We start from the raw sequence: 25,451 nt of genomic DNA, 5'->3' as shown, positions 1-25,451 counted from the left end.
GGTGACGGGATTCTGAAAGTGTGATGGGATGATACACCTATCTCAATTTTACCCAGGCCATCTTGCGTTAGAGTACATCAGCTGAAAGCACTACTTCTCCATGGTCTTGCAGGTGCTGTTTCACTGACACCAATGCCGGTTGTGTCACATTACTGAATTGGAGGGAAGCAGCCAGATCGCTGCTGCACCCGTAGGTGGGGGTGTTGGCCCCAGAAACTGGTATGAAAGGGAGCCATGTGGGGTATTGAATGGGAGCTTATTGTTTGTTAATCTTATGTACGCTATCTATGTGAGTATATAATGTCTGTGTGTGTAGGTAGGAATCTGTAATCTGTGTGGAAGCTGAATATTTCTCTGAATGTGGTTAAGCATGGCTATGGACAGGCTGAGTAGCAAAGCCCTGTGGAACAATGGCTCTCAATAGGCTATGGACACACCCAAAGAATGGGGTTTGTCACCTGAGGGCAGCCAGCAGGGAACATAGAGATTGGCCTCTGACCAGGTGACTTGCTGCATACAAGAAGAGGCCAGGAAGGAGGTATAAAGAGGCCATGCAGTCGATGCCATTTTGTTCTCAGCTCAGCACTTCATCCCAGAGGCAGCACTGCAGGGATTGAAGAGCCCGGAAGACCTGTGAACCCATCCTGATCGTAGGATGTGCAATAAGAACTTTTAAACCAGCAGCTGCAACATCTCTGCTAGAGCCTGCATCGAGAACTGGGAGATTCGGTGCATGTAACGTACTGTACTTTAATAACCTTACTCTCAGGCTTTTCTTTCTTGTAATAATAAACCTTTAGATATAGATTCTAAAGGATTGGCCCAGCGTGATTTGTGGGCAAGGTCCAGAGGGTAAATTGACCAGGGATCTGTGGCTGGTTTCTTGGAACCGGACAGAACTTGTTCGGGGTAGGTGGGATTGGGTGCTAGGACCCCCCACCTGTGTATGAGGCCCGGGGCCATCTGGGGCACGGATATTGCTGGGGTGTCGGAGGGGTTTTGCTCTGGAGGCTTCAGGCAGGCAGCTGAAGCGCTCTGTGGGACTGGTTTGTGGCCTTTGTGGAAAGGTCACCAGTCGGGGGCTGTAAGAAGCCCCGGATTCGAGCAATTCGCCCTGAGCGGACGCCCTCAGCTGTGCCCAGACACGGCCCGGTCCGTCACAGGTTGATCAGGGGAGGTGTATGATGCATGCATCTTTAGGGACACTGGACTATATAGAAAGCTGCAGCATGGGACTTGATTTCCAGACCAGAAGATTCCAGTGAGGAATGTGCAAATTTCCATAGTGATACTCAGAGAGCCTATCTACTCCTTGCTCTTGTGGCTCATGAAGCCTTATATCCAAACAGCAGCAAGAAGCCCTTCAACAACAGACTCAGGAGGCCCTGAATAACCACTGAATGTGACTTTGGAAGATGAAAAGGTTGCTGGCGATGCCTTTTGGGCGGGTTGTATCGCAATGAAGACAATATTCCAATGGTCATAGCAGCTTGCTGTGGTCTGCCTAACATTTGGAAAGTGAAGAGTAAAAATTTTCCCCAGGGGTAGAGTACTGAGGCGGTTTGGCTGGCTGCTGATTTTGAGCAGCCAGATACCAGAGCAATTAGGGGCTATTTAAATCAGGGAGTCTTTGAAGGAGCATTTTGACAATGAACCCTAGTAATGTGTTTTTATATAATGCGTCCAACCAGGCAATGTTTATTTGTCAGCTTGAATGACCCCGGCAATGCTTGCTTCCTGAGCTGTAATTGTAAGGAGCAAATGTTCCACCCGCTGTGTTTGAATTTTAGCAGCAGCTACCATGCCCATGACACAAAGAAAGACTCACTTTGTTTCAAAGGCGACTCTTTAATGAAAGGATAAAACACTTTTTGTTTTTACTCTTTTGAAAATGTTACCCTTAATCACGCCGTGTCTCCATCCCCCACCTGTAAAATGGAGATAACTTCCTGTCTCACAGGGATAATTCTGTTAGAGGGGGTGAGGTGGTCGTATAGTGCGCTGAAGAGCGCTGCATGAATACCTCGATTGGAGGAATTAGAAAGCTCCAGATTGAATGTGGAAACATTCCAGAGTCATACAGTCAATTTACCTATGTTCAAAATGTGAACAGCTGACAAGCCCTGCCACTCCCCTTAATCCATCACATTACCTGGCCTATTATGTGCTTACAGTTTGTCTGTCTGGCCGTCTCTATGGTGAGAACAATACCGAGGAAAGTCATCTCCTTTCCTGGTAATTTTCTCAGCTTCTCTTGATCATTAACATGCTGGAAGTCACTTGAAAGAAACACTGCAATTTTTAAAGGGATTTTTATTCATTTATTCATCAAGGTTAAGGACCCTGGAAAACTGCTGTCTGCATCTTTTAGCATTTAGTTCTTTCAAATCTCGTAGACGCGGTAAAGTCCTGAATCTAGAGTTCCCTTTTTCCTGTAAGGTTTCCTCCTTGTGTGTCTGTTGTTACATTCTTAATGTACGATAAAGTCCTTTGAAATTAGTTATACAGTGACAATTGTCAGGAGGACTCGAGATCTGATGAGTTTAGTAAGAAATCCAGACTTTAAAATATAACGCTCAAACTGACGAGTTATAACGTGCACAGAGTCACGTGTTATGATTAAGGTTGAATTGCATTTCCCCTTTTTCAAGTGCTTATAACTTTGGCCAACAAACTGGGCTAAAATTGTACATGATTGTTCCAGCACGGAGTGGAATATTTAACGAGATGAGCTGCAGACCTGAAATCTGTCTCTCTGTGCTTGATGCCCAATATATTTAATCACTGGAATTTTTTATACTGCATAGCACAGCATTTCTCAAGGACTGGCCCATGGAGATCTCCCTGACACAGTTTAGAAAGGCAGCAAGTTAGTCCCTGGTATCAAAATGGTTGGGAAGCCCTGGGCTAGCAAACCATCAATTAGGCGCACAACATAGTCTCCATGCTTAGTGTGTTTCTTAAATAATGAGTGCTACAAGTCTAATAGGGCTTTGTCTACACTTAGAAGTTGAAAGCGTCCCTGTGGAAGCACTTGAAACGGGAAGCGTGGCCATACATTGAACGCTCAGGGCAGCCCCTTCTGGTGTCTGCGACTCCTCCAGCTGCGAGGAATAAGGGAAGCCGATGAGAGCATGTGCGCCCGTCAGCCTCTGCAGGGTGGATGCTTGGCGTAAGGTAAGCCGACTCCCGCTTACACGCTTTACATAGCTGGCGCTGTGTACTTTAAACCTACCCGCCTGGTCTAGCATAGACCAGACCTAGGAGCGCAGCTCCCAGCACCGTAGCCTGGTGCTTTACAGTGCTCAGGGAGGGTGTTTTTTCACACCCCTGAGCTGGAAAGTTATAGCGCTGTGAAGTTCCAGTGCAGACTTAGCTAAGGCAACGGCACACATCTATAGCGTAGTGCTAGAATGTAGCTGCTCCCCACAGTAACAGAAGGGTTTTTCTGTAGGTAACTACTTCTCAGCAAGGTTGATAGAGCAATTTTTCCATTGACTGAGCTGCCTCCATGCCAGGATTAGATCAGGGTGCCCTGAACAACGTCACGAGGTCACTCGATGTTTTCCGTGCAGGACAGGCCAAAGCCGGAGGAAATCAGTTCAGTCGTTTGGTAGTGACTAAGAAATGCCGTTTGTAAGGGTATGTCTACACTACTCCCCAGCTTTGCCGGCTAGGTCGGACCCCGTGCCGCACGGCTACACGTGGCATGGACTAGCTAGTTCGGATTAGGCTTCCTAATCCGAACTAGCTGTACGCCTCGTGGAATGAGGAAGCCTAATCCGAACTAGCTAGTCCGACCTAGCTGGCATTAAAAATGGCACCGGCTGGCTTTATGCAAATGAAGCCCGGGAAATTCAAATCCCGGGCTTCATTTGCAACTCTGTATGACTACATTACCACCCCCTAGTTCGAACTAGAGGGGTAGTGTAGACATACCCTAACTGATCAGCCTCATCTCCAACCTAGAATGATTCTGCTCCTTTCTAGGCCAGCGCCTCTTTTGCAAGACCATCCGTCCTCTTTATTTGTACGCTGTCTCCCTTTCTGTCGCCCTTTCTCTGAGGGGGTGATGGTGTCTGTAGATTGGAAGCTATTTGGGGCAGAGACTGTTTCTTGCACTGTGGTTGGGAAGCTCTGGTGCAAAGTGTGGCGTAATAAGTTGACTCTTGGTTCTGAGCCTCCCAGCTTTGGAGCAGTTCAGCTCCAAATATCAACGTATCTTGAGCCTACATCTAATAGGAGAGTAAACTAGACTAGGAATTTCAGGTTCAATTCCTGACTCTGCTCTGGGCTCCCTGCTTGAAAAAGTCGCTTCACTTCTCTGCGTCACACATCCAGAATGGGAAGTGACTGTCTAGGAAGGATTCCTGCAGAAAGGGATCTAGGGGTTATCCTGGACCACAAGCTAAATTTGTGTCGACAGTATGACACTGTTGCAAGAAAAGCAAATGTGATTCTGGTTTGCATTAACAGGAGTGTTGTGAGCAAGACATGAGAAGTCATTCTTTCGCTCTGCTCTGTGCTGATTAGGCCTCAGTTGGAGTATTATGTCCAGTTCTTTGCAACACATTTCAAGAAAGATGGGGAGAAACTGGAGAAGGTCCAGAGAAGAGCAACAAGAATGGTTAAAGGTCTAGAGAACATGAGCGATCAGGGAAGACTGAAAGAATTGGGCTTGTTACTTTGGAAAAGAGAAGACTGAGAGGGGACATGAAAGCAGTTTTGGGTGACGGAAGGGATTACGTGAGGATTACCTGTTGTGTTCCCTCCCTCTGGTGCACCTGGTACTGGCCACTGTCAGCAAACAAGATACTGGGCTAGATGGACCTTTGGTCTGACCCCGTCTGGCTGTTCTTATGTTCAGTTTTCAAGTACCTAAAAGGGTGTTACAAGGATGAGGGAGGAAAAATTGTTCTCCTTGATCTCTGAGGACAGGACAAGAAGCAATGGGCTTAAACTGCAGCAAGGGAGGTTGAGGTTGGACATTAGGGAAAAAGTTCCTGCCTGTCAGGGTGGTGAAACACTGGAATAAGTTGCCTAGGGAGGTTGTGGACTCTCCATCACTGGAGATGTCTAAGAGCAGGTTAGACAGACATCTATCAGGGTTGATCTTGACGGTGCTGGGTCCTGCCGTGAGGGCAGGGGACTGGACTAAATGACCTCTCATGGTCCCTTCCAGTTCTGGGATTCTGTGGGTCTGTGATTCTCTGTGTCTTAGTTCCCCATCCATACAAGGACGATGACCCTTCCTTTCCTCTACCTTTTGTCTTGCTCCGTCAGATTGCAAGCATAGGCTGACTTTCACTGTGGGTGTGTCTAATCTGCCACCAGACGTGTGATTGCAACTCAGGGTGGGGAGGAAGGAGGCAAGGCCAGCTCTAGCTTGAATCGAGTAAGCGTGGGGATGTGGCAGTGGGGTCAACCCAAGCCCACCTGGAACCTTGGGTGTGCACTTGTGTCTAGCGTGTGCCAAGATCCTCACTTACCCCTTTTTGCCCCACTAGCTAGATTAAAGCGAGCATGGGTGTGCCTTCCGAAACGGCAATCCTATGGCCAAGTCCAGCATAGATGCTCCTTCTGAGCACGTCCAGCACCAAGGGGTCCGATCCTGGTTGAGGTCAAATAATATCTGCTTTGGAAAGTCAATAGAACTGGAGGAAACAGAGGAAAGAATAAAACCTCCAGCTTCTTTGTGGAGGAATCCTCCTCTGCCTCCACACACTCTCCCTCCCTCCCTCCCTTGGAAAGACCAAGAATGGGTTTGTCTTCCATTTCTGCACAAACCCACGCACACCTACACACCCTGGAAGGACCAAGAATGGGTTTGTCTTCCATTGCTGCAAAATGGTTTATTCTCCGTATGTGACTCTGTGAAGGCGACATGAACTGCGTGTGTGTCTGGGAGGGGTCAGCCTTGAGAAGGACGGAAGCATGTTCTGAGGGCGACAACAGACAACCCTTTGTAGGGGAACCGTGAGAGGAAAGGATTTGTGTTGAGAATGATTTTTGTTGGGCACTCGGAGCTCATGATCACCAATACAAAATACCTTTCTACTTTCTGGAAGCTGGGAAGGATGGGCTGACAAGAGTCATTATAAAAGGGGATAATTGGAGGTGGGGAGCATGAGGCACAGTGACATAGCGCACAAAAAGTCCGGTTCATAGGGAGCTCCGGCCCAGACAGATTCCTGGGCAGGAAAATGGCAATGGAGCTCACAAGGAGGAAGGCTGTGGCTGGCAAAGAATAAAATCCCTGTCGCTGTTCTCTTCTTCTAACTGCTCTCTCCTCCCACGCTTCCTGCTCTGGGCAGGATGCAACCCGGAGGGCGCTGAAGCTGAGCAAGCCCTAGCAAAAAGTGAAGTCCGTGTCTGGTTTAGAATCTGGACGTCCCTGTCCCACACCACAGTGCATCTGTCCTGCTGCTCAGCTCCCCAATGATACAGGGAAAAAACCATTGGCGTCTGCGGTTTCTTCCTGCCTAACCGCATCTGTGAGGGAAAACCTGGACTCCTGTTTTTCTGCCTCGTTGTCATCCAACCCCAGTCCTTGCTGAGTGTGGGAGTGTGTGTGTGTGTGTGGAGAAGGTGGGGGCAGTGAATGTGAATACTAGAGAAGCACGCGAGTTGAAGTTCGGGTACCTCGTCCCTCCATTCTCTCTTCTGCACCGAGCTCCTTGGCTGGATGCCAGCCGCCATGATGCACTGCAGTCTTTCCCTCAGGCAGAGGGCCTGAAATGTTTCAGCAGTTCCCCTTTGAACCATTGTTGGAAATTTTTGTCCTACGAAAAGGTTTTTGTCTTACTTTTAGGCGAAAACAACCGGGGCAAAATTGGAACTCCCCATGAGGTAGAAATGCCATTTTTTCCCAAGAAGCTCCGCTAAATAACAACAATGGGAGCTACGTGGTGAGGTCTCAGTGCCTCCTGAAACACGTAGGCCGAACGTTATCACCACCGGATACCAGCAACTTAACCTTCGGCCCGCTCTTGAAATTTGACTTTACAAGTCCTTGCTTGTCGCGTCTCCCCACAGCGGGAGGAAGTGAAAATTATGGGCCACAGGCAAGGTTCCAAAAAGTGTGCTCTCTTTCTCAGAAAGGTCTGGCATTTTTCCATGGCCCTTCAGTATATTTTATAGCTGTACTACAGTATTTAACAGCATAATTTAGTAAGTGTCAGTTCTCCGCAACAGAATGTGCAGGCACCATCTTATTCACCCTCTGTCGGCATGTGCTGAGTCAAATAGCGGGCAACGGGGAAACGTTCGCCTCTTTGGAAGCAAAATGGGAGAGAGAAATGGCCATCAGCATAAATATTGGCATAAATATTTCCTTAATCCACAAGCAAAGTGCTTCGACTTTTACTGTGTCAGTTCAGTTGTCTGTAAAGCCTTCCCACCCGCCCCCAAACCACAGACACACACAGTCCACGTTGGTTTGTGCTTTTACACAGAAACAACCCAGGGAGACGTCACCGACTTCTCCATCTTGATAGTGCCGGCGACTCCTTTATTAATGAGGGTTACGGCATGCACTGCTGACGTGCTTCTCAGCATTGTAGCTGGGCATGTGTTAATCGTTTATTGGTCCGAGCTGCAGAAAAATGCTAAACCGGGCTCTCGGTGCCTTTGCCGTAGCTTAAAAGCACACCCTGATGCAGCGATTGAAGACAGCCATCCAGAAACACCATTGCACATCTTTCCCATAACCATTTCTCCCCACTGCCAACGTTTCAGATCCTTGGGGAAAAAGCTAAGGTTTGCCAGGAGCCCGGAATGTCATCAAGCACAGACGATTTGGGGCCAAGGAGAGCAAATGCCAAAGTCACAGAGAAGTGACAAAGTCACAGTAGCCCAACTGGGTCATTTATACCAACGGTGTACAGTAATTCCTCTTTTAACACTATAGTGATGTTTCAGAAAATGATCGTGTTAAGTGAAAACGTGTTATGTGGGGTCAGTTTTCCCATTGAAAATAATGGAAAAGGTGGGGGTTGCGTTTCAAGCGGTGGTGTCTGTTGGGACCGGGACATAGGGTTGGGGGAGAAAGGGGACTGGGTTATAGGAGGCAGAGGAGGTGTTTGGCTCTGGGGAAGGGAAGGGGAGGAGAGGGGAGGGGGATTGGGTTGGGAGTATGCCCCTGTGATGGGTCTGCTGGGACCTGCACTGTGTCCAGTGGGGGAAGGGGGTCAGCAGGGAACAGCGTGGTGAGCGATGAACCCTCCGACGCTTTGCAGGGAGGCGGGGGAAACCCTGCGCAGCCGCTGGCAACGGGCCGGCTGGGGAAATCGTGTTATTCCGGGGATGGTCATGTAATTCAAAAAACGTTCCCTAAAAAAAAATCGTCCTATTGCAAAAATGTGTTAAGCGGGCACGTGTTAAACGAGGAATTACTGTAGTGATCCGGTAACGTGGGCAGCTGGGGAAGGCAAGCCCAAGCCCTGCCCCTTCCAACCAAAGCCACACCCTTCCCCTGAGACCACACCCCTTCAGCACTTCTCCCCCCTGCCGCCATCCCCGCCTAACCCCAGCCAAGGGCTGCTGTGCTGCAGCCCCAACCCTCCCCCCCAGCGCCTGAGGAACTGGGGACTCTGGTTGCTATGCTGTGGCCCCACCCCATTTGGGTGGCTGGGCAGCGCCTTCCCTTGCCCGCATTACCCACCACCCGTGTCCAGTCACGTGGAACATCCCCTGGCTTTATGGGACCTAGAACTTTTTGGTGCCTTGCTCGCTCACTTTCCCGTGCTTCTAAACAGAAGGGCCAGACTCCAAAACAACCTGTGTGGCAAAGGGGGGGATTCCCAGCTTGTTTAGCCATAGTTGTGCTAACTTCCGTTGCGCTAGCCGGCAAAAAATAGTGTCCCTGCAAGAGCGTGAGCAGCGGCCTAGGCGAGCTAGGCCAAACACATGCCCATGGAGTACAGGTGGGTGTACACACAAGTTAGCCAGCCCGTGCCGCTGCTCATCACCAACCATGCTACTGCAGCTAGGCTAAAAGCAAGTGTGTGTGTGCGCCCCCTGGGGTCTTGCCTCCAGCTCCTAGTGTCGATGTAGCCCAAGTGGAGATGGGGGAACGTAGTGGCCTGGGGAATGAGCCACGTCTCTTCTCCGGAAGATGGGGCAGACTTGAGCAAAGCTCTGTTTTCCGCTTGGAAGGCATGGAGGTGCCATTATGTTTCCATCATTGTGGCCCCACGTAGGCTGTTGTGTTCAAAGGATGCGAGTTGAGCACTCTTGTGTTGCTTGCTGCCGCCAGGCACTGTGATGCACCGGAGCGCTCCCAAGATTGGGTGTTGCAGCGGCAAGTTGCTGGGCCTCCCTGCTTATTGTAATGGTGAATGTTAGTGCTGGGAGGGCCCGTGCCTTCTGGCTGCCCACAGGCCCGCGGGGGTGAGGCATGCCGCATGGGGGCACGATGGAATGAAGGGGCTCGCGGGCATGTGCAAAATGCCCCTCTGCTGGATTGAATCAGAACTGCTCAAGGGGGAGTGTCATGGCACCTTTACTGCCAACAGCTGGTTGTCCTGTAGGTCAAGTAGCAAGGGACTTGTGGTTGTGGGGGAGGAAGACCTCGGTGCTACTCACCATTGGGCCCCAGACTGGAAATCAGTGAATCTCCTGGCCCACCCCTCCGCCTGGAGAAGCCCCATTCCTCCCTCCCTCCCCCGGCCAGAAGAGTGGTGGACTGGTCCAACCGTTTTCCCCCCTCACTTCTCCGATGCCCTCCAGGACGCCCACAGCTCACCTCGCTTCCCTTCTGCAGACTCAAACGTCTTGGTGGGGAAAAGCCATAGCAGTGTCTCCATTCCAAGGCACTTTTGCTATGCCCTATGCAGGTTCTGGGGTCCAGCAACCCTGTCCTGGAACCTGCATGGGGCATATTAAAAGCATCTGTATCAAGAGATGCTTTCCCCAGGGCTGACAGAGCTACTGTAGTATCCCCTAAACCCCTTTAAATGGCCCGGGGTCCTGGCCATTTCCCCCTTTGGCACCCATAGATTTTGATGTAGCAACCAATAGTGCGTTTTGCATATCCATTAGCATCTTTCACGTAAGGTTCTGAAAACTACATGGCACGAGATTTGAAAGGCAGAAAGGGATGGGAGGTGGGAAACGAATTTCCTTCTGAGCCTGAGACAAACGGCTCCTTTAAGCCTCAAAACCCCACAGGAGACAGGTAAGCACCATTCTTTGCAGTGGATAGCTGGGAATGTTGAAGCAACCCAAGGAGGCAGAACCTCAGCCTGAGACCACACGCTTTTCTCAGGATGGCAGGCGGTTTGGTAACTCTCCAGTTCCAGCAACTGCAGCATGTGAAACTCAACTGCAGGTAATGACAGGGAAATTATGGAGAGATTAGTGTAATTAAAATGAGAAGCATCGTCTAGTTCCAAGATGATTGATGGCCCACGGAAGACTTTGGATGGAGTCACGAGAAGAGATTCCAGGAGCATTGGCTAAGACGTCATTTACCTCCACGAGCTCCCGTAGGGATGCAAAGAAATGGCTTGATGAAAATACAGCATGAAGGAAAGTGGATTTAATGGGGCTACTCAATGGTATTAAACAAATGTGGGGGTTGGCAGCAGAACTGTGGATGAGAAGGGTGGGAGACTATGAAAGCATATTGTGAAAAGAACCAGAAGAAATACCATCATAAATCTACCCCACTATTCCCATCATGTAGCACATTATGGGGTGCATAAGCAAATCAAAGGGACATAGAAGATGTCCACATCTTTGCCTGGCCCCTTAACATATTGCTCATGTGTGTCCTTTCTCTGAGGCTACGTCTACACTACGAGTTTTCTCGGCAAAAAATATGCTAATGAGGGACTCATTTGCCTGAGTCATGATCTCATTTGCGTATTTTCTGCCGATCTGTTTTTGTGCAAAAACAAGCAGTGTGGATGTTTTCTTTTGGTGCAAAAACCCCTTTTTCCTCAAGATCGGTATACCTCCTTTTTGGGGGCATAAGGATCTTGCAGAAAAAGAGGGTTTTGCACAAAAGGAACATGTCCACGCTGCTTATTTTTGCGCAAAAAACCAGAGCAAAAACAGATTGGCAGAAAATATGCAAATGAGATCGCGACTCATGCAAATGAGTCCCTCATTAGCATATTTTTGCCAGGAAAACTCGTCGTGTACATGTAGCCTCAGAGAAGAGAGCAATAGATGGAGCAGAGGAAAGAGTAAGCGAAAAGAAGGCATGAAACTGAAATTTAGGGCTTTTAAAATATATATATATATATTTGAGGCAGGTTAAAGGAGCTCCAGGTGTTCTCTCTAGAAAAAGAGATTAGGAGGCAACATTAATCAAGTTTACAACATATTCAAATGAACAGATAAAGAGGAGGGGGGGGGGGAACCCACAACCCACCCTGAAACGTTTTTCTAACGAATGCATATTTTAGCTGAAGAACTCACCGGGGTCGTGGTGGAAAGCTACATGCATGTATGCAAAACTAGGGTTAGAAGACAAAGCAGGATTATTTTCTAGGCTCATAAATAATGTAACTGGTGGAAGAAAAAATGGAGACTTCTGCTGATCTTGTAGCTGAGGCAGAATTAGCAAGATGTCTGAAAAAGTGAGGGGATTTCGGACAGATGTCTGCGCGAGCGCGTCCGTTACGTGCATGGCTTTCTTTGGTAAAGGTGGGCATGTTTTGACGTGCCACAATACCCGTTTCTGGGATTTAAAGGACATTTCTGGAGAGAGAAAATTATGGGTAGGCTGAGTTTGTGGGGTAGAGTTTCACTGGTGCCCACTGAAGTCAATTGCAAACGCACATTGAGTATTTGGGTACAGCGGTAGACCAAGGGGGACCTCTCTTGAAAATCCCCCACCTTTAAGTGTTAGGAAAGACCCTTACTAAAAGCCAGCTCTGAAAACGGTTAGGTGTACTGGCGCATGCTTAATTTGCACTTGTGGTTACCTTGTAAACTGTGTAATTGTGCAATGGCCATTGGAGGTTCTTTACCACCGTGGTTGCCTGTTTTGCATACACAGCTGCCCATTCCAGCTTCACACGTCCTTGGTCTGCACATAGATCCCGCTGATGCTCTGTACACTTTCATCACGTGCTTGCGCACAGAATATTTCTGAAGTCCTTGGCTTGACTCCTTCCCATCTGCATCACTGGGAGTTCTCACGACACATATCGACAATGGCTCAGCTGTCTTTTGGTCAACTAGGATCCATAGTTTCCTGTTGATTAGCATGCAGCCATGTACTAGTGAAAATGGCCATCAGATTAAGAGCCCCCCAGTCTAGTTTTGCTTACTCTGTGTTCTTCTGTATAGCCATGGAATAGCTCCAGCAGCGGCCATGTCAATTTGCCTTGTATTCCCGAACCAATATAATCCAGCCCCGATGGATAATGTCTGGGAATTGGGCAGGTCTCTCTCAAGGACTCCCTCATTTCTCTGCTGCTCACTTGACAGTTTCAACAAGGGGGCCCACTCGGCTTATCCATTTGTTATAGGGACCCGGCTGCACTGGGAACTATGGTGAGACCATCAGCTGATTTCATCACAATAGGTTAGAAGCAAATCTGCAATCTAGTGCGGAAAGACTGTCTCCTCTACCATTTCCTCAAATGTGCTCCAGATGACTCTAAAAGCCGACCCTTGCAGAGTCTTTGGGCTTTTTGTAATCCTGCTCCTAGTTTGGCTTTCACAGGAAAGAATGGCAAACAAGGAGACCCTCAGATTAAATCCGAACACCATCAAGATGAAACGAGATTAAAATATGCCTAAATTAGCCTTTTAAATTCATATTTATCCTGATTTCTCAGAAGCATACCGTGCTACACATCCTCCATAAAAAGTCTTTTTTGGGTGAAAAGTGTGAATTTGTCTGTTTGCTGAGCTGTTTCAATAACCCCCTCCGTCAAAACTTTTCATGTTCACAGTTTCCAAAGGAAACGTTTCTGTGTTTCCGTTCAAAATGACTCTGTTTCAAAATTCCCATTCGCTTTATTTTTAACCTCTCCCCCAAGGTTTTAAAAAGGGTCTCAAGTGAATTGAAACATTTTGTCTGAGCCTCCGCTAATTTCTTTTGATGCAAATTTAGAAAAACAGCTTGGTTTGATTTGAAGCAGTTGGCTTCTCTGCCCTCTTCCGCCCCCCCTCCCCCCCGGCCTCCCTCCCGGTTTTTTGGACTTGCCAGTAAAGTGAAAAAAAAATCCATGATTTGCACTGCTGTCCACAGCATCCAGCATCCCCCTTGGACTTCTCGGCCAATAGATGAACACTGTCCTAATTGCCACGGCAACAGGAAAATGGCCCCACAGGGTTTCAACATGGAGTTAGAGTTTGGCTCATGGTGTTCCTCTATGGGGTGACATAGTAACAATTTTACTCCTCAGATGTTGGTGGCTCCCAAAGTCTTGATTTCGGGGGCGGGGGAAACGCCAGCCCTGACTTGTAATGCTTTATGCTCAGCTGCGTCACAAATGCCACCCTGTCTCTTGTCTCCCTGCGGTGCCCCTTTGTTAAAATCGGGTATGGCTGCCCTCTGCTTTAAGAGCCAGTCCATGGCCCTACTTGCACGATGCATGCGGACAAGCCTTTCAAATGCTGGCCCTTGTTCTGTGGTTACGCTCCCACTTTCAGAACTTGGCCCCTGTCAGCTGAATTTGTTTTCTGGTTGGCCAATGCTTAAGGGTGGCCAATCCTAGGAAGATGCTCTGACAAGAGTAGCTTGGACTTAGAGATGCTTTTAGCCAGGATGGCCAGAAAGCTACCGGCTCCTTAGTCTGTGAACTTGCCATATCTGGGGCTGACTGGGGTTGGAAGGGTTGTGATGGGAGTCGGGTGAGAGAAGCAGTGATTGGTAGCGATGATGGACCAGTAGATGCTGTTGTTCCCTCAGCCCAGTGTGTACCAGGAAGTCCGTGTTGTCAGGAGGTGCAATGGTTGCTAAACATCCTGTGGGAATTTTTGCCATCCGTACCAAACTCCAGCGTGGGAGTTCATTACATTCTGCTCACCTACAAGGCACCTGCGAGATGGACACGGTCTTACCACGTAGGGTCCCTGGTGAGAATCGGGACATGACGGCTTAGGCTGGTTCATAGCCTGGACCGCTTAAGAGATGGTACTTGGTCCTGCCGTGAGGGCAGGGGACTGGACGCGATGACCTCTCAAGGTCCCTTCCAGTTCTATGAGATAGGTATATCTCCATATATAAGAGGTCTCGGGGACATCTCCCTGACCTGGATCACTTCTTCCATTTGCAAGCAGAGAGCATCTAGGTGGCAGCTCCAGCGATTGCTGGATGAATAACATTTGGCATTTGGGTGGGAATTCTGAGCTGCTTTCAATGTGAGGTAGTAGCTGCAGCTAAGAACAGGCACAAGGAGCTAGTACCACGCGGTCTCCCGCTCTCCATGGGACACCATTTTGGACCCTCTAGCCTAGCTGGATGCTCTGTGTTGCTTTATTAACGTGAACGTCTGATATATGGGCCACCCTTTCAGATGAGCTGTGAGATCAAGTCCTTCGGTCGCTCAGATTCACGGCGGGGCAGGGTCCTATTGCTACTCACATTTCACAGCGGTGGAGGTCTGCCGTTCTCCTGCGCTTACACCAGGCCCAGCACCTGCTGCTTTAAGAGCGGCCGCCTCGATCCACATATAGGGCCCTGACAGGACTTTTTGTGACGGAGACAGGCAACCGTGTCAATTTTCTAAGCCACGAGCAGCTATCGTTCGACGACAGGTTTTATTGAGCATAGAGGGAAAACACGGTTACCCAAAGAACACGGTGGGGCTTCCCTCCATGCTGTCTTAGATGGGCCGTGTTCTCTTCAGTTGCAGGATAAGAACGGAGCCCCCCTCATGTGCCCTGTGAAAATGCAAAGGTCTCCCTTGATTAAAGTTAAGAGCCTCTCGTGCTGCTGCCCGTTTTGCCTGGGCCCATGTCGCTCTCCCCAGAAGAGCCCATCTGTGGCGTAGTGGGGGTGCTGTCTGCTCTGTATCCCCGTGTGCCCCTGCGCTGTGATGTAGTTGCTGTGCTTGGGTTGTGGGCTAGTGGATGGCCCCTGGTGGCCTCTGTCTGTGAGCACTGCCCAGCAGGGGGGCTGCCTAAGTCACATAAACAAAGGAGTTCGGGCACCTCCCAGGCACCTGGCAGCCCCAAAACATTGGGGGACCCACTGGCCTAAGAGGAGAGGCTGAGGGATTTGGGCTTGCTTAGTCTACAGAAGAGAAGAGTGAGGGGGGATTTGATAGCAGCCTTCAACTTCATAGAATCATAGAACCATAGAGCTGGAAGAGACCTCAGGGGGTCATCAAGTCCAGCCCCCTGCTCTAGGCAGGACCAATCCCAACTCAATCAATCCAGCCAGGGCTTTGTCAAGCCGAGACTTAAACACCTCTAGGGATGGAGACTCCACTACTTCCCTAGGTAACCCATCCCAGTGCTTCCCCACCCTCCTAGTGAAAGAGTTTTTCCTAAAATCCAACCTGGACCTCTCCCACCGCAACTTGAGACCGTTGCTCCTTGTTCTGCCATCTGTCACCACTGAGAACAGCCTCTCTCCAGCCTCTTTGGAACCCCCCTTCAGGAAGTTGAAGGCTGCTCTCAAATCCCCCTCACTCTTCGCTTCTGCAGACTAAACAGACTCAAATCCCTCAGCCTCTCCTCATAAGTCATATGCTCCAGCCCCCTAAACTTCCTGAAGGGGGATTTCAAAGACAGTGGAGAGAGTTTTCAGTGGTGACCGATGGCAGAACAAGGAACAATGGTCTCAAATTGCCGTGGGGGAGGTCTAGGGTGGATATTAGGAAAAACTGTTTCCCTAGGCGGGTGGGGAAGCGCTGGGCTGGGTTCCCTAGGGTCAGGGTGGAATCTCCATCCCTAGAGGGGTTTTTAATTCCCGGCTTGACAAAGCCCTGGCTGGGATGACTGAGTTGGGATTGGTCCTGCTTTGGGCAGGGGGCTGGACTTGGTGACTCCTGAGGTCTCTTCCCGCCCCAGCATTCCATGATTCCATTAACATTGTCCTTGTCTCAGCTCCATCCCTGGGCAGCCAAGCGGCTTTTGGAGTTTGAGTCTGGGCCGTCCAAGTGAGTGGCACGCTGCTATTGTGTTACGGCGCTTGTCCATAGTCCAACAGCAGTTAGCTGCTGTTTGTGCTACGCTTCAGAGCGGACCCAGGGATCAGATGTCGGTTTCACCCCCAAAGAACAAAGCATGTGCACCCTTTGTCGCAAGGTCCAATTCTGGTGTTGAGCGGGATAAAGCGACTGACCTGGCGGGCGCTGTTTCTCTCTCTTAATTACCTGGCGCAGCACGCAGCCCCCGACGGCGGTCCCTGGGATGCAGGTTTGCTGTTGGGTGAAGTGGGAGAGACTGGGGGGAGCAGGAAGGGGGAGAGTAGAAATCAGAGAGGTGCGGGTTGGCGGCAGAGACAATCCACACCAGGGAAAAGGGGACGGAGGAGGGGCGTGGCCGTCGCTGCATTCTTTGGTGTTCCAAGCTCCCCAGCTGAACAAATGCTTCCCCCCATTTTTAAAAGCCAGGAGGGCTGGGGCTGCGGTGGGGCTTCGTTCCCTGGGGGTGGAGGGGTTGTTGCTGGAGGGGGCGGGGTCTCAGACAGAAGGGGTGGGGCTAGGGCTTGCCTACCCCAGCTGGGCAGTCACCCTGTGTCCCTGCAGACAGCTGAGTGCGGGCTCCTAAGCAGGATGAGGCTGGGATGAGATCGTCTCGCTCTCTCTCTCTGGCTTTGTCTCCACTGCAGAGTTTTTGCACAAGACCCTTTTTGTGGCCGCGATCTTGCACAAAAGCGCATCCACACCTCAAAAAGCTCAGCGCAAAAGCCATGTGCTTCTGCGCAAGAGAACGCCCACACTGCAAGAAAGCCCTGCTGGCCATTCACAGAATGTGCTTTTTCGGACAGGCTCTTTTTTGTGCCGGCGGAGTGTCCACACCTGCCTTTTTGTGCAAGAGCTATAGCGCCAAATGGAGTTGTTCCTCGTGGGGAGAGGAATAACTCTACCGGCAAAAGCCCGCTGTCCTGTCTATTTACTGTATTTGTTGCGTGTGCAAAAACGTGCTTGAGGTGTGGATGCTTCACCGGTTTTTGTGCACAAACAGCTGTTTTTTGTGTAAAAGCCTTGTAGTTTAGACATAGCCCCCTTCTCTCTCTCAGGCTAGACTGCTGGCTATGCTGATGGGCTCTCTAATGTAGCCACTGTCTCACTAGAGACAGAGTCCCACCGACATGCGGGCCACATGATTTGGATTTGAGCCAGTGATGGGGGCCTCAAAAGGCTTCACAGCGTACGAACCCCTCCCGAGGCTACCCAGTCTGCTGTAGCATGGCCCCTGAGGCAGAGAGGGACGGCCCATGTGCAGGGCCGGCTCGAGCCATTCCTGCACCCGGGCAGCGGGCGCACGACACGTGCACGGTTCTGCTCCTGGGCACACGGCGCATGCACAGCCCCGCCCCCCTCAGGTGCACTGCACGCCTTAGAGCTGCCATCGGGCGCGCGGTGCCTGATGGCAGCTCTAAGGGGCGCTGTGCGGCCCCAGGCGCGTGGTGCCTGATGGCAGCTCTAAGGGGCGCTGTGCGGCCCCAGGCACGTGGTGCCTGATGGCAGCACTAAGGGGCGCTGTGCGGCCCCAGGCGCGTGGTGCCTGATGGCAGCTCTAAGGGGCGCTGTGCGGCCCCAGGCGCGTGGTGCCTGATGGCAGCTCTAAGGGGCGCTGTGCGGCCCCAGGCGCGTGGTGCCTGATTGCAGCTCTAAGGGGCGCTGTGCGGCCCCAGGCGCGTGGTGCCTGATTTCAGCACTAAGGGGCGCTGTGCGGCCCCAGGCGCGTGGTGCCTGATTGCAGCACTAAGGGGCGCTGTGTGGCCCCAGGCGCGTGGTGCCTGATTGCAGCACTAAGGGGCGCTGTGCGGCCCCAGGCGCGTGGTGCCTGATTGCAGCACTAAGGGGCGCTGTGCGGCCCCAGGCGCGTGGTGCCTGATTGCAGCACTAAGGGGCGCTGTGCGGCCCCAGGCGCGTGGTGCCTGATTGCAGCTCTAAGGGGCGCTGTGCGGCCCCAGGCGCGCGGTGCCTGATGGCAGCTCTAAGGGGCGCTGTGCAGCCCCAGGCGCGTGGTGCCTGATGGCAGCTCTAAGGGGCGCTGTGCAGCCCCAGGCGCGTGGTGCCTGATGAAAGCTCTAAGGGGCGCTGTGCAGCCCCAGGCGCGTGGTGCCTGATGGCAGCTCTAAGGGGCGCTGTGCAGCCCCAGGCGCGTGGTGCCTGATGAAAGCTCTAAGGGGCGCTGTGCAGCCCCAGGCGCGTGGTGCCTGATGGCAGCTCTAAGGGGCGCTGTGCGGCCCCAGGCGCGTGGTGCCTGATGGCAGCTCTAAGGGGCGCTGTGCGGCCCCAGGCGCGTGGTGCCTGATGGCAGCTCTAAGGGGCGCTGTGCGGCCCCAGGCGCGTGGTGCCTGATGGCAGCTCTAAGAGGCGCTGTGCGGCCCCAGGCGCGTGGTGCCTGATGGCAGCTCTAAGGGGCGCTGTGCGGCCCCAGGCGCGTGGTGCCTGATGGCAGCTCTAAGGGGCGCTGTGCGGCCCCAGGCGCGAGGTGCCTGATGGCAGCTCTAAGGGGCGCTGTGCGGCCCCAGGCGCGCGGTGCCTGATGGCAGCTCTAAGGGGCGCTGTGCGGCCCCAGGCGCGTGGTGCCTGATGACAGCTCTAAGGGGCGCTGTGCAGCCCCAGGCGCGTGGTGCCTGATGAAAGCTCTAAGGGGCGCTGTGCGGCCCCAGGCGCGTGGTGCCTGATGGCAGCTCTAAGGGGCGCTGTGCGGCCCCAGGCGCGTGGTGCCTGATGGCAGCTGTAAGGGGCGCTGTGCGGCCCCAGGCACGTGGTGCCTGATTGCAGCTCTAAGGGGCGCTGTGCAGCCCCAGGCGCGTGGTGCCTGATGGCAGCTCTAAGGGGCGCTGTGCGGCCCCAGGCGCGTGGTGCCTGATGGCAGCTCTAAGGGGCGCTGTGCGGCCCCAGGCGCGCGGTGCCTGATGGCAGCTCTAAGGGGCGCTGTGCGGCCCCAGGCGCGTGGTGCCTGATGGCAGCTCTAAGGGGCGCTGTGCAGCCCCAGGCGTGTGGTGCCTGATGGCAGCTCTAAGGGGCGCTGTGCGGCCCCAGGCGCGCGGTGCCTGATGGCAGCTCTAAGGGGCGCTGTGCGGCCCCAGGCGCGTGGTGCCTGATGGCAGCTCTAAGGAGCACTGCGTGGCCAGGTGCGTGGTGCCCCTTATAGCTGCCACCAGGCACCCCCCATAGGTTGGCGCCCTGGGCAGCTGCCCGGCTAGCCCCCCCCTTAATCCAGCCCTGTCCATGTGGTTTAATGCGCTGCTCATTCCCCTTCCTCTAAGCAACTAACCTGCCCTTTCCACTGCCCTCAATCCAGCGCTCTTCTCCCTTCCGCTTTGCTCACAGTCCGGGAAGGCAGCATGGGTCCCATGTATAAAGGGAGCCATTCGGGTGCAGCTTGTCCAAGTCCACAGGCTGCCGGGAGAGCCAGGGCAAGAATGCCGATTTCCTGAGTCTCTGCCGTGCCCTCGGGCCAGCTTGTCTGCGCCGGGAAGGCTGCTCTGAGAAAAACACTGTGCCTCGTTCCCAGAGTCTGGTAAGTTTCACACCATGATCCCAGGGCAGCGAAAGGGGCAAAGGGTCTACGCCTTGGCCCCTGCTGCTCATCAGCATGAAAAAAGCCCAAACTCCCCACCAGCCTGCATCAAACAACCGGCTTCAAGTGGGAGCTGCAGTGTCTCTCATTTGTATGTAGCATTATTTGATGTTCTAACCTACCAGGTTTAAGGTAAACCGCAGTGGAATATCAAGCAGACATTAAATGAAACCATGTCATTAATTCAATCCAGTGAGAGATGTTTTATATAACAAAGGGATTTGTTCTGATGCTCAAACAATGTATATTAATGAAAGAGTCGAAATAGATTCATTTGTACTCAAAGCAAACACATTAAGGAAAGCCATCAAGAAGTAAAGAACATGGCTTTTTTTTTTAAACTGTGCTTTATTTAGGGCTAAGCTGGAAAGCGTCATTCAATAATTACAGAAGATTACAAGGAGTTTTAGGGAATTGAGAGTGAACGAGCAGTTGTTTGGAACTGCAGCTGTATTACACATCTGTACGGCGTGGCTGTGGGCTGCTTTCTGCTGTCCTTACTCAGGTGAAACGCCCACTGTCACCCAATGGGAGTTTTGCCAGAGTAAGGGCAGTAAGATCAGACCCCAAAAGATGTTTAAAAAAAGGCCAAGATAACGATAACATTGGTATTTAAAAAACAAACCAAAAAACTCCCCCCAAACCAGCTAAAACAAACTTAAGATTTAAATAATCAGAAATAATCATTATACACGTCTTAATTCAACTAAAAATAGTGATGCAAATCAAGTCTGAATACAGTGGCAATAAATTATAATAAATATGATATACTTTAAAATATATGTGTTCTTAAATAATTAATTGTTTTTTCTGATTCTGTTTTTTTAAAGCAATGTCTTATTTTTTTAACTGCTCTAAAGTCATTTACCAAAGATAAATATCGTGCTTTCATTAAATAGTTTTCCTTGTTTTTTTCTCTATCATTACAATTAAAAGTCCTACAAAATATGCAAATTTATTTACAGAAAAACAGAGCCAGCATCTTTTTTTTAAACATCCCCCTGTTTTTCAAAATTCCTTGTAAACAGTTTCAGAAATTCTTCAAAGAGATTGTTTTTATGTTATTTTTTATTTTTATTTTTTTATGTGATTTTTTTTCTTTTTTAAGATTAAGGTCCCAGGCTAACCCCTTGCCCTGAAGGTTTCTAGAGCAAATATGGAAGCTACTGAAGCATAGGATGATGGGAATTTGCGGACAGCAGATCATGAAGACATGAAGCATATAGCTGTGTTTTGTTGTTCAAGTTAGAACTACATCTGATAAAAAGAAAGCTGTTTTGTTTCCCATTTGCATTGTCTACAAGAATCGAGTTTTGTTTGTTTATTTTTTTTAATAGCTGGAATGCTTGCAGTTAAAAAAGCTGCCAAAATAGCCATTTCTCTCCTTTTTTCTCCTCGATAAATAACAGCATCCAACAGCAGTTGGCAGAGAGTAGGAATTTATGCTCAGTCTAAACTCTACAAAAATTACAGTTCTACAACATCTTTGTTTTTAGCATTAACGCTAAGTTCTATGTAGTTTTTTTTTTTGCTTTTTTGTTGTCTAATTTTTTTTTCTATTATATAGGTATTTTAAAGTTTTTCTTTTTTTAAATTCTGTACAACTATTAGGATTTTAAATGGGGAGAGTTAGAAGCATTTACAAACCTTTTTTGTTTTTGTTTTTTTAACTATCAACCATCTTTCTTTTCTCTTTGCTATGCCTTTTTATTTACTTACTTTACTTCTTTTTTTGCTTTTCACAGACAACATCTTACCTGCTTTTAGCAGCGCGATCCTTACGTATTATACAGAAAACCATATGAAAGTTTCATAGTCTCTAATTAATGTATAACCAAAGAACCTCCCAAAGTATCAAAGAACTATTATCTTGCCATTTTAAAAGCATTTAAGCATTTTTTTTATTTTTTTTTTACATATTTCATATAATTGCTCTCAAAAACTGTTTTAGGAACAGCTCAGAGAAAAGCAAAGAACTTCCATATTTTACATACAGCTACAAGTCTGCGATAAAAAGTTTTGTCCTTTGGTCCCTATATAGCTAAGGAATGACAGATAAAGATGCTTAGTGATCGTTACCATGGTGTTAACATGGTAGCAGCATCCTTGATGGCACACAGGCACTCCTTTGTCCGTATCCAGGTTTGCGTTTCCTGTTTGGAGAAAAGCCGCTGTGGTGAGATCAATGTCTCTTCAGAAATCCTGGTTGATCTTGTTCCTGCTCTGATTTTATTTATTTCTTTTGTTTGTTTCCAGCGCGTGTCCTTCGAAGTCAGCAGACGTGATACTTTTCTTGAAGAAATGTTACAGTCTAAACAATCAAAGAGAGAATAAGTCTGAAGTCTTCAGCTTGACTGATATTTGCTGATATGTCAAAGGTGTAATCCAACAGTTCCTGTTTTTCTAAAATATATATATGTATATATATATTTCCTAAATGTGGCCCATTCCGCTGCTGCCCTAAAAAAACGAAGAAGATTTTGCGAATTAAACTAAAAAGGCAACGTAAACAAATTTTTAAAAAATGCCTACAAAAAAAAAAAAAAGCCTGTTCTTTGGGACCAATCCCCTGCCAAAGTGAATGTGTTTTTCCCCCTCAAAGTCAAAGAAAGCAGGATGGGACGCTTGCATTGGAGTTTGTTTTTGAGGTCTGCTCCCACTGATGTCAGTGGAAAGATACTCCGGGACTTCACTGGGAATGGCTCAGACCCAAAACGAGCAAGGCAGTCAAGATCATGATACAGAAAAATACAATTGCTCCATCTGCATTTTTAACAATCACTGAACTATATATATATATCTCCATATAAATATATAAATATATACATATATATATATATATATATATATATATACACACTCATATATATGTATAGATATATATTTTTTCTTTTAAGGGCCACTGTACAAAGCCAGATCACAATCTTGCTTGGTTGGATTTTCTAGCACGTGAAGCATCTAGAAAAAATTGTTCCAAAATTTAACCATGTGCTGTATGTGATGATACATGGACTTTCGGAGGAGAAATAGCTGCCATTAATGCATATTCCTTTATAAATGTCAGAAAGTAACACTTTGAACAGGCAACTTATGGGAGGTAAAAAAAAAAAATCAGGTGGAATGAACTTTTTGAAAAAAAAAAAAAGTAAAGCTAACATTTCTTAAATAAAAAGTTATTTAAAAAAATTTAATCATGATCCGACTAGACTTGACATTTAAGTAGGATGCTTAATCATTACGGATTAGCTCTTATCTCTGTCTAGCAAGCAGGTTCTTCTTATACACTCGGTGATTTATTACATCAAGAAACTTAGAAACTGCAAAAGGTCCACTCTGGTGGAAAAGTGTCATGCGGAATATCAATCCATGCTGGCAGGTTTTTCACACTGTTGGTTCAACAAACAGCAAACCGTACACAGCAGTCTAAACAATTACAACACCAAAAATAATAATAGAATAAAAAATAAATAAAACACTCGTCAAGGACCCTTTTTCAGTTGTAAACAAAAAGATGCATTTTGCTTTTTTGATCAGGATTATTTTTTCCCCTCAACAATCCCTCCCTTACCCCCAAACAAATAATTTGTCAGGAGTGGCTGTAATGTGGAACCTGAGAATTAGGAATTCTTGACAAGGCACACAAGAAGCTGCCGGCTTTTCTCTAGGTTGCTTTTTGTTTGGATAGCTATCGTTTTTAAACTACCGTTACTATTGATACTTGTTTTAAATTTTGGAGAGTGATTTGAAATATCCTAAGGGAAAAAAAAGTGTCAATTGAAAAAGGCCCCCAATTCTCCGGAAAAAATAAAATAACATCACAATATTTTTCAAGTGCAAAAAAATCATCCACACATTTTCTTTTTTCATTGTTTTCATTTTTTTTCTAAAATATTGTACAGTTAATAACAATCCCATTTTCTAAAGATTTAGGAATCCATCTTTTTTTTTTCCTTCTATGTGACATCTAAAGAAGCATAAAACGCTGACGAGAAATTAAACAACAAATAAAGAAACCACTGCAAGCACCAAACAAAACGAAAATGAGCACAGCAAAAAATTGTGGCAGCACAAAGTCAAAAAAGGCACATGTGATCATGACTGGCCAATCATCAACTGATACAACATCCAAGAAAAATGCTTCAATCAATCACGGCACCTGCACGAAACTTGACGGCATGTCATGCAACCAATTCTTAGCTTGTTACATGACGCCATTACGTCACACTCTCAACTTCGAGTTGATTTGAACTTACGGACTGGGGGACTGTATTCTCCACTTTCATGTCATTACGTGAACTTTTTTCCTAGCTCAGCTCGAGACTGTGGTGGATTTGACTGGCTCTTGGTTGGTTTTGTTGGAATTTGATTGAATGACAAAAGAAGAAAAGATTTTTTTATATATATATTTATATATAGTGTGGAAAAAGGGAAAGATGGGGGGGGGGGAGAAGATATAGATAAAATAATAATAATAATAAAAAGTACCAAACACAGCATCAGTCAAAAAGCTCTAGTGAGAATACTTGCAATTAAACGATAAAAACGACAAAGAAGAATGAAAGGAAAGAGGAAAAAATAATGGAGGAGGCCTAGCAGGGGACAGAGACATATTACACACGGTTTATGTGGACACATGAACAACAGTGAACAGTCACATAACATTATGCAGTGGCTGCTGAGAAGAGCATGCACTGAATGGATGGGAGCACGTACACGTCGCTTTGTGTCTGCAAAATACATTTGCTGCCAACTGTGGTGGTTTTGTGCAAACCATCTTTCGCCGTGTGGGGGTCCCCCTCCCCCAGCTCCTGGGAAACTGCTCTTTGCAAAGTGTTTGATCCACAGCCCCTTGGAATCTCTCTGTTGACTCCCGTGGGCCTCCGGATCAGGTTCTCCGTGTCCGAAAAGCTAACGAGGGGGTGGAGTAAAAGAAGAGGGGCTGCTTTGGTTACCGAGAATACCTTCACATGCCAGCTGGTGTCTGTGGCTGTCTGTCTCTTTAACGATGAGACGCTCGGAACGGCAGCACAGCTGATGGGGCATGGGAAGGAGACGCGCGCGGCTTGGCTGATCGGAGCAAACCCAAAGCCGCGTCGCTTCAATAAGGGGATTTACTCCCTTGTTGGTTGGAGATGGCCTAAAAACACCCAACCCGCCCACAGGCCGCAGTTCTCCCTCGGGCAAAACGCCCCAGACTTCCCATACCCTCGCAGCCCTGACAGACAAAACTGCCTTTCATGTGCCCTCTGGGCGTAGCCTGAAGGAGCCCTGCAAAGATCAAGTCACTGCACGCATGGAAGTGTCAGGTGGCCTCAGCCAATAGCTGGGAGGATGGCACGGCACGTGTTTGCGTCTTATCCCAGAGGCAGCCTGATTTCTCACCAGCATGTCGATCCCTGAAAAGTCACTACACAGGACTGGCATTTCGCCGCACGTTGGCTTGTCTCAAGGACCCTGCCTTCCACTCTCGTGCTGAAGTCATGCAAGCGGCCATTCTTTACAGAGGCCTTTTTCTTCAAAGCCAATGGTGTGTGCCGGCACGCGGGAGGGATCATGTGATCCAGACTAGCGATAGCCCTGACCTACAACCAGGCTCTGAACTCTGGATTTGGCTCCAGGAGCTGGACTCTGGTCCCTGTCCCAGCACGGTCAAGCCCCATCAATTGATTTACTCCGGCCGTGTCACTCCCATAAGCAAAACAAACCCCTTGGATCGTGTGTGTTCAAAGTCTGACTCCGAATGGTGGCGTTTTCCCAGCCAGCGTCTGGCC

The 25,451-nt window shown here is 48.9% G+C and overlaps 2 protein-coding genes across 14 annotated transcripts in view; one reads left to right on the top strand and one right to left on the bottom strand.

The window, feature by feature from the left end:
* The window catches only part of KIAA1328 (KIAA1328 ortholog), a 335,345-nt gene extending 313,184 nt beyond the window's left edge, over nucleotides 1-22,161 (top strand). Inside the window, exon 11 of the mRNA XM_075932758.1 lies at nucleotides 21,937-22,161. Within this exon, the coding sequence (XP_075788873.1) occupies nucleotides 21,937-22,048 (112 nt within the window). The 3' untranslated portion in view covers nucleotides 22,049-22,161. The remainder of the gene's footprint in view (nucleotides 1-21,936) is intronic.
* The window catches only part of CELF4 (CUGBP Elav-like family member 4), a 996,171-nt gene continuing 992,435 nt past the window's right edge, over nucleotides 21,716-25,451 (bottom strand). For 12 of the 13 annotated variants that reach the window (XM_075932759.1, XM_075932762.1, XM_075932761.1 and 9 more), the window contains one exon: nucleotides 22,005-22,140. The gene's annotated coding sequence lies outside the window, so the exon portion shown is untranslated. The other variant, XM_075932760.1, reaches the window with a different exon arrangement.

Source organism: Pelodiscus sinensis, chromosome 6 (genome assembly GCF_049634645.1).
Source record: "Pelodiscus sinensis isolate JC-2024 chromosome 6, ASM4963464v1, whole genome shotgun sequence".
Classification (NCBI taxonomy): domain Eukaryota; kingdom Metazoa; phylum Chordata; order Testudines; family Trionychidae; genus Pelodiscus; species Pelodiscus sinensis.
This window is presented reverse-complemented; position numbering and strand designations above follow the sequence as displayed.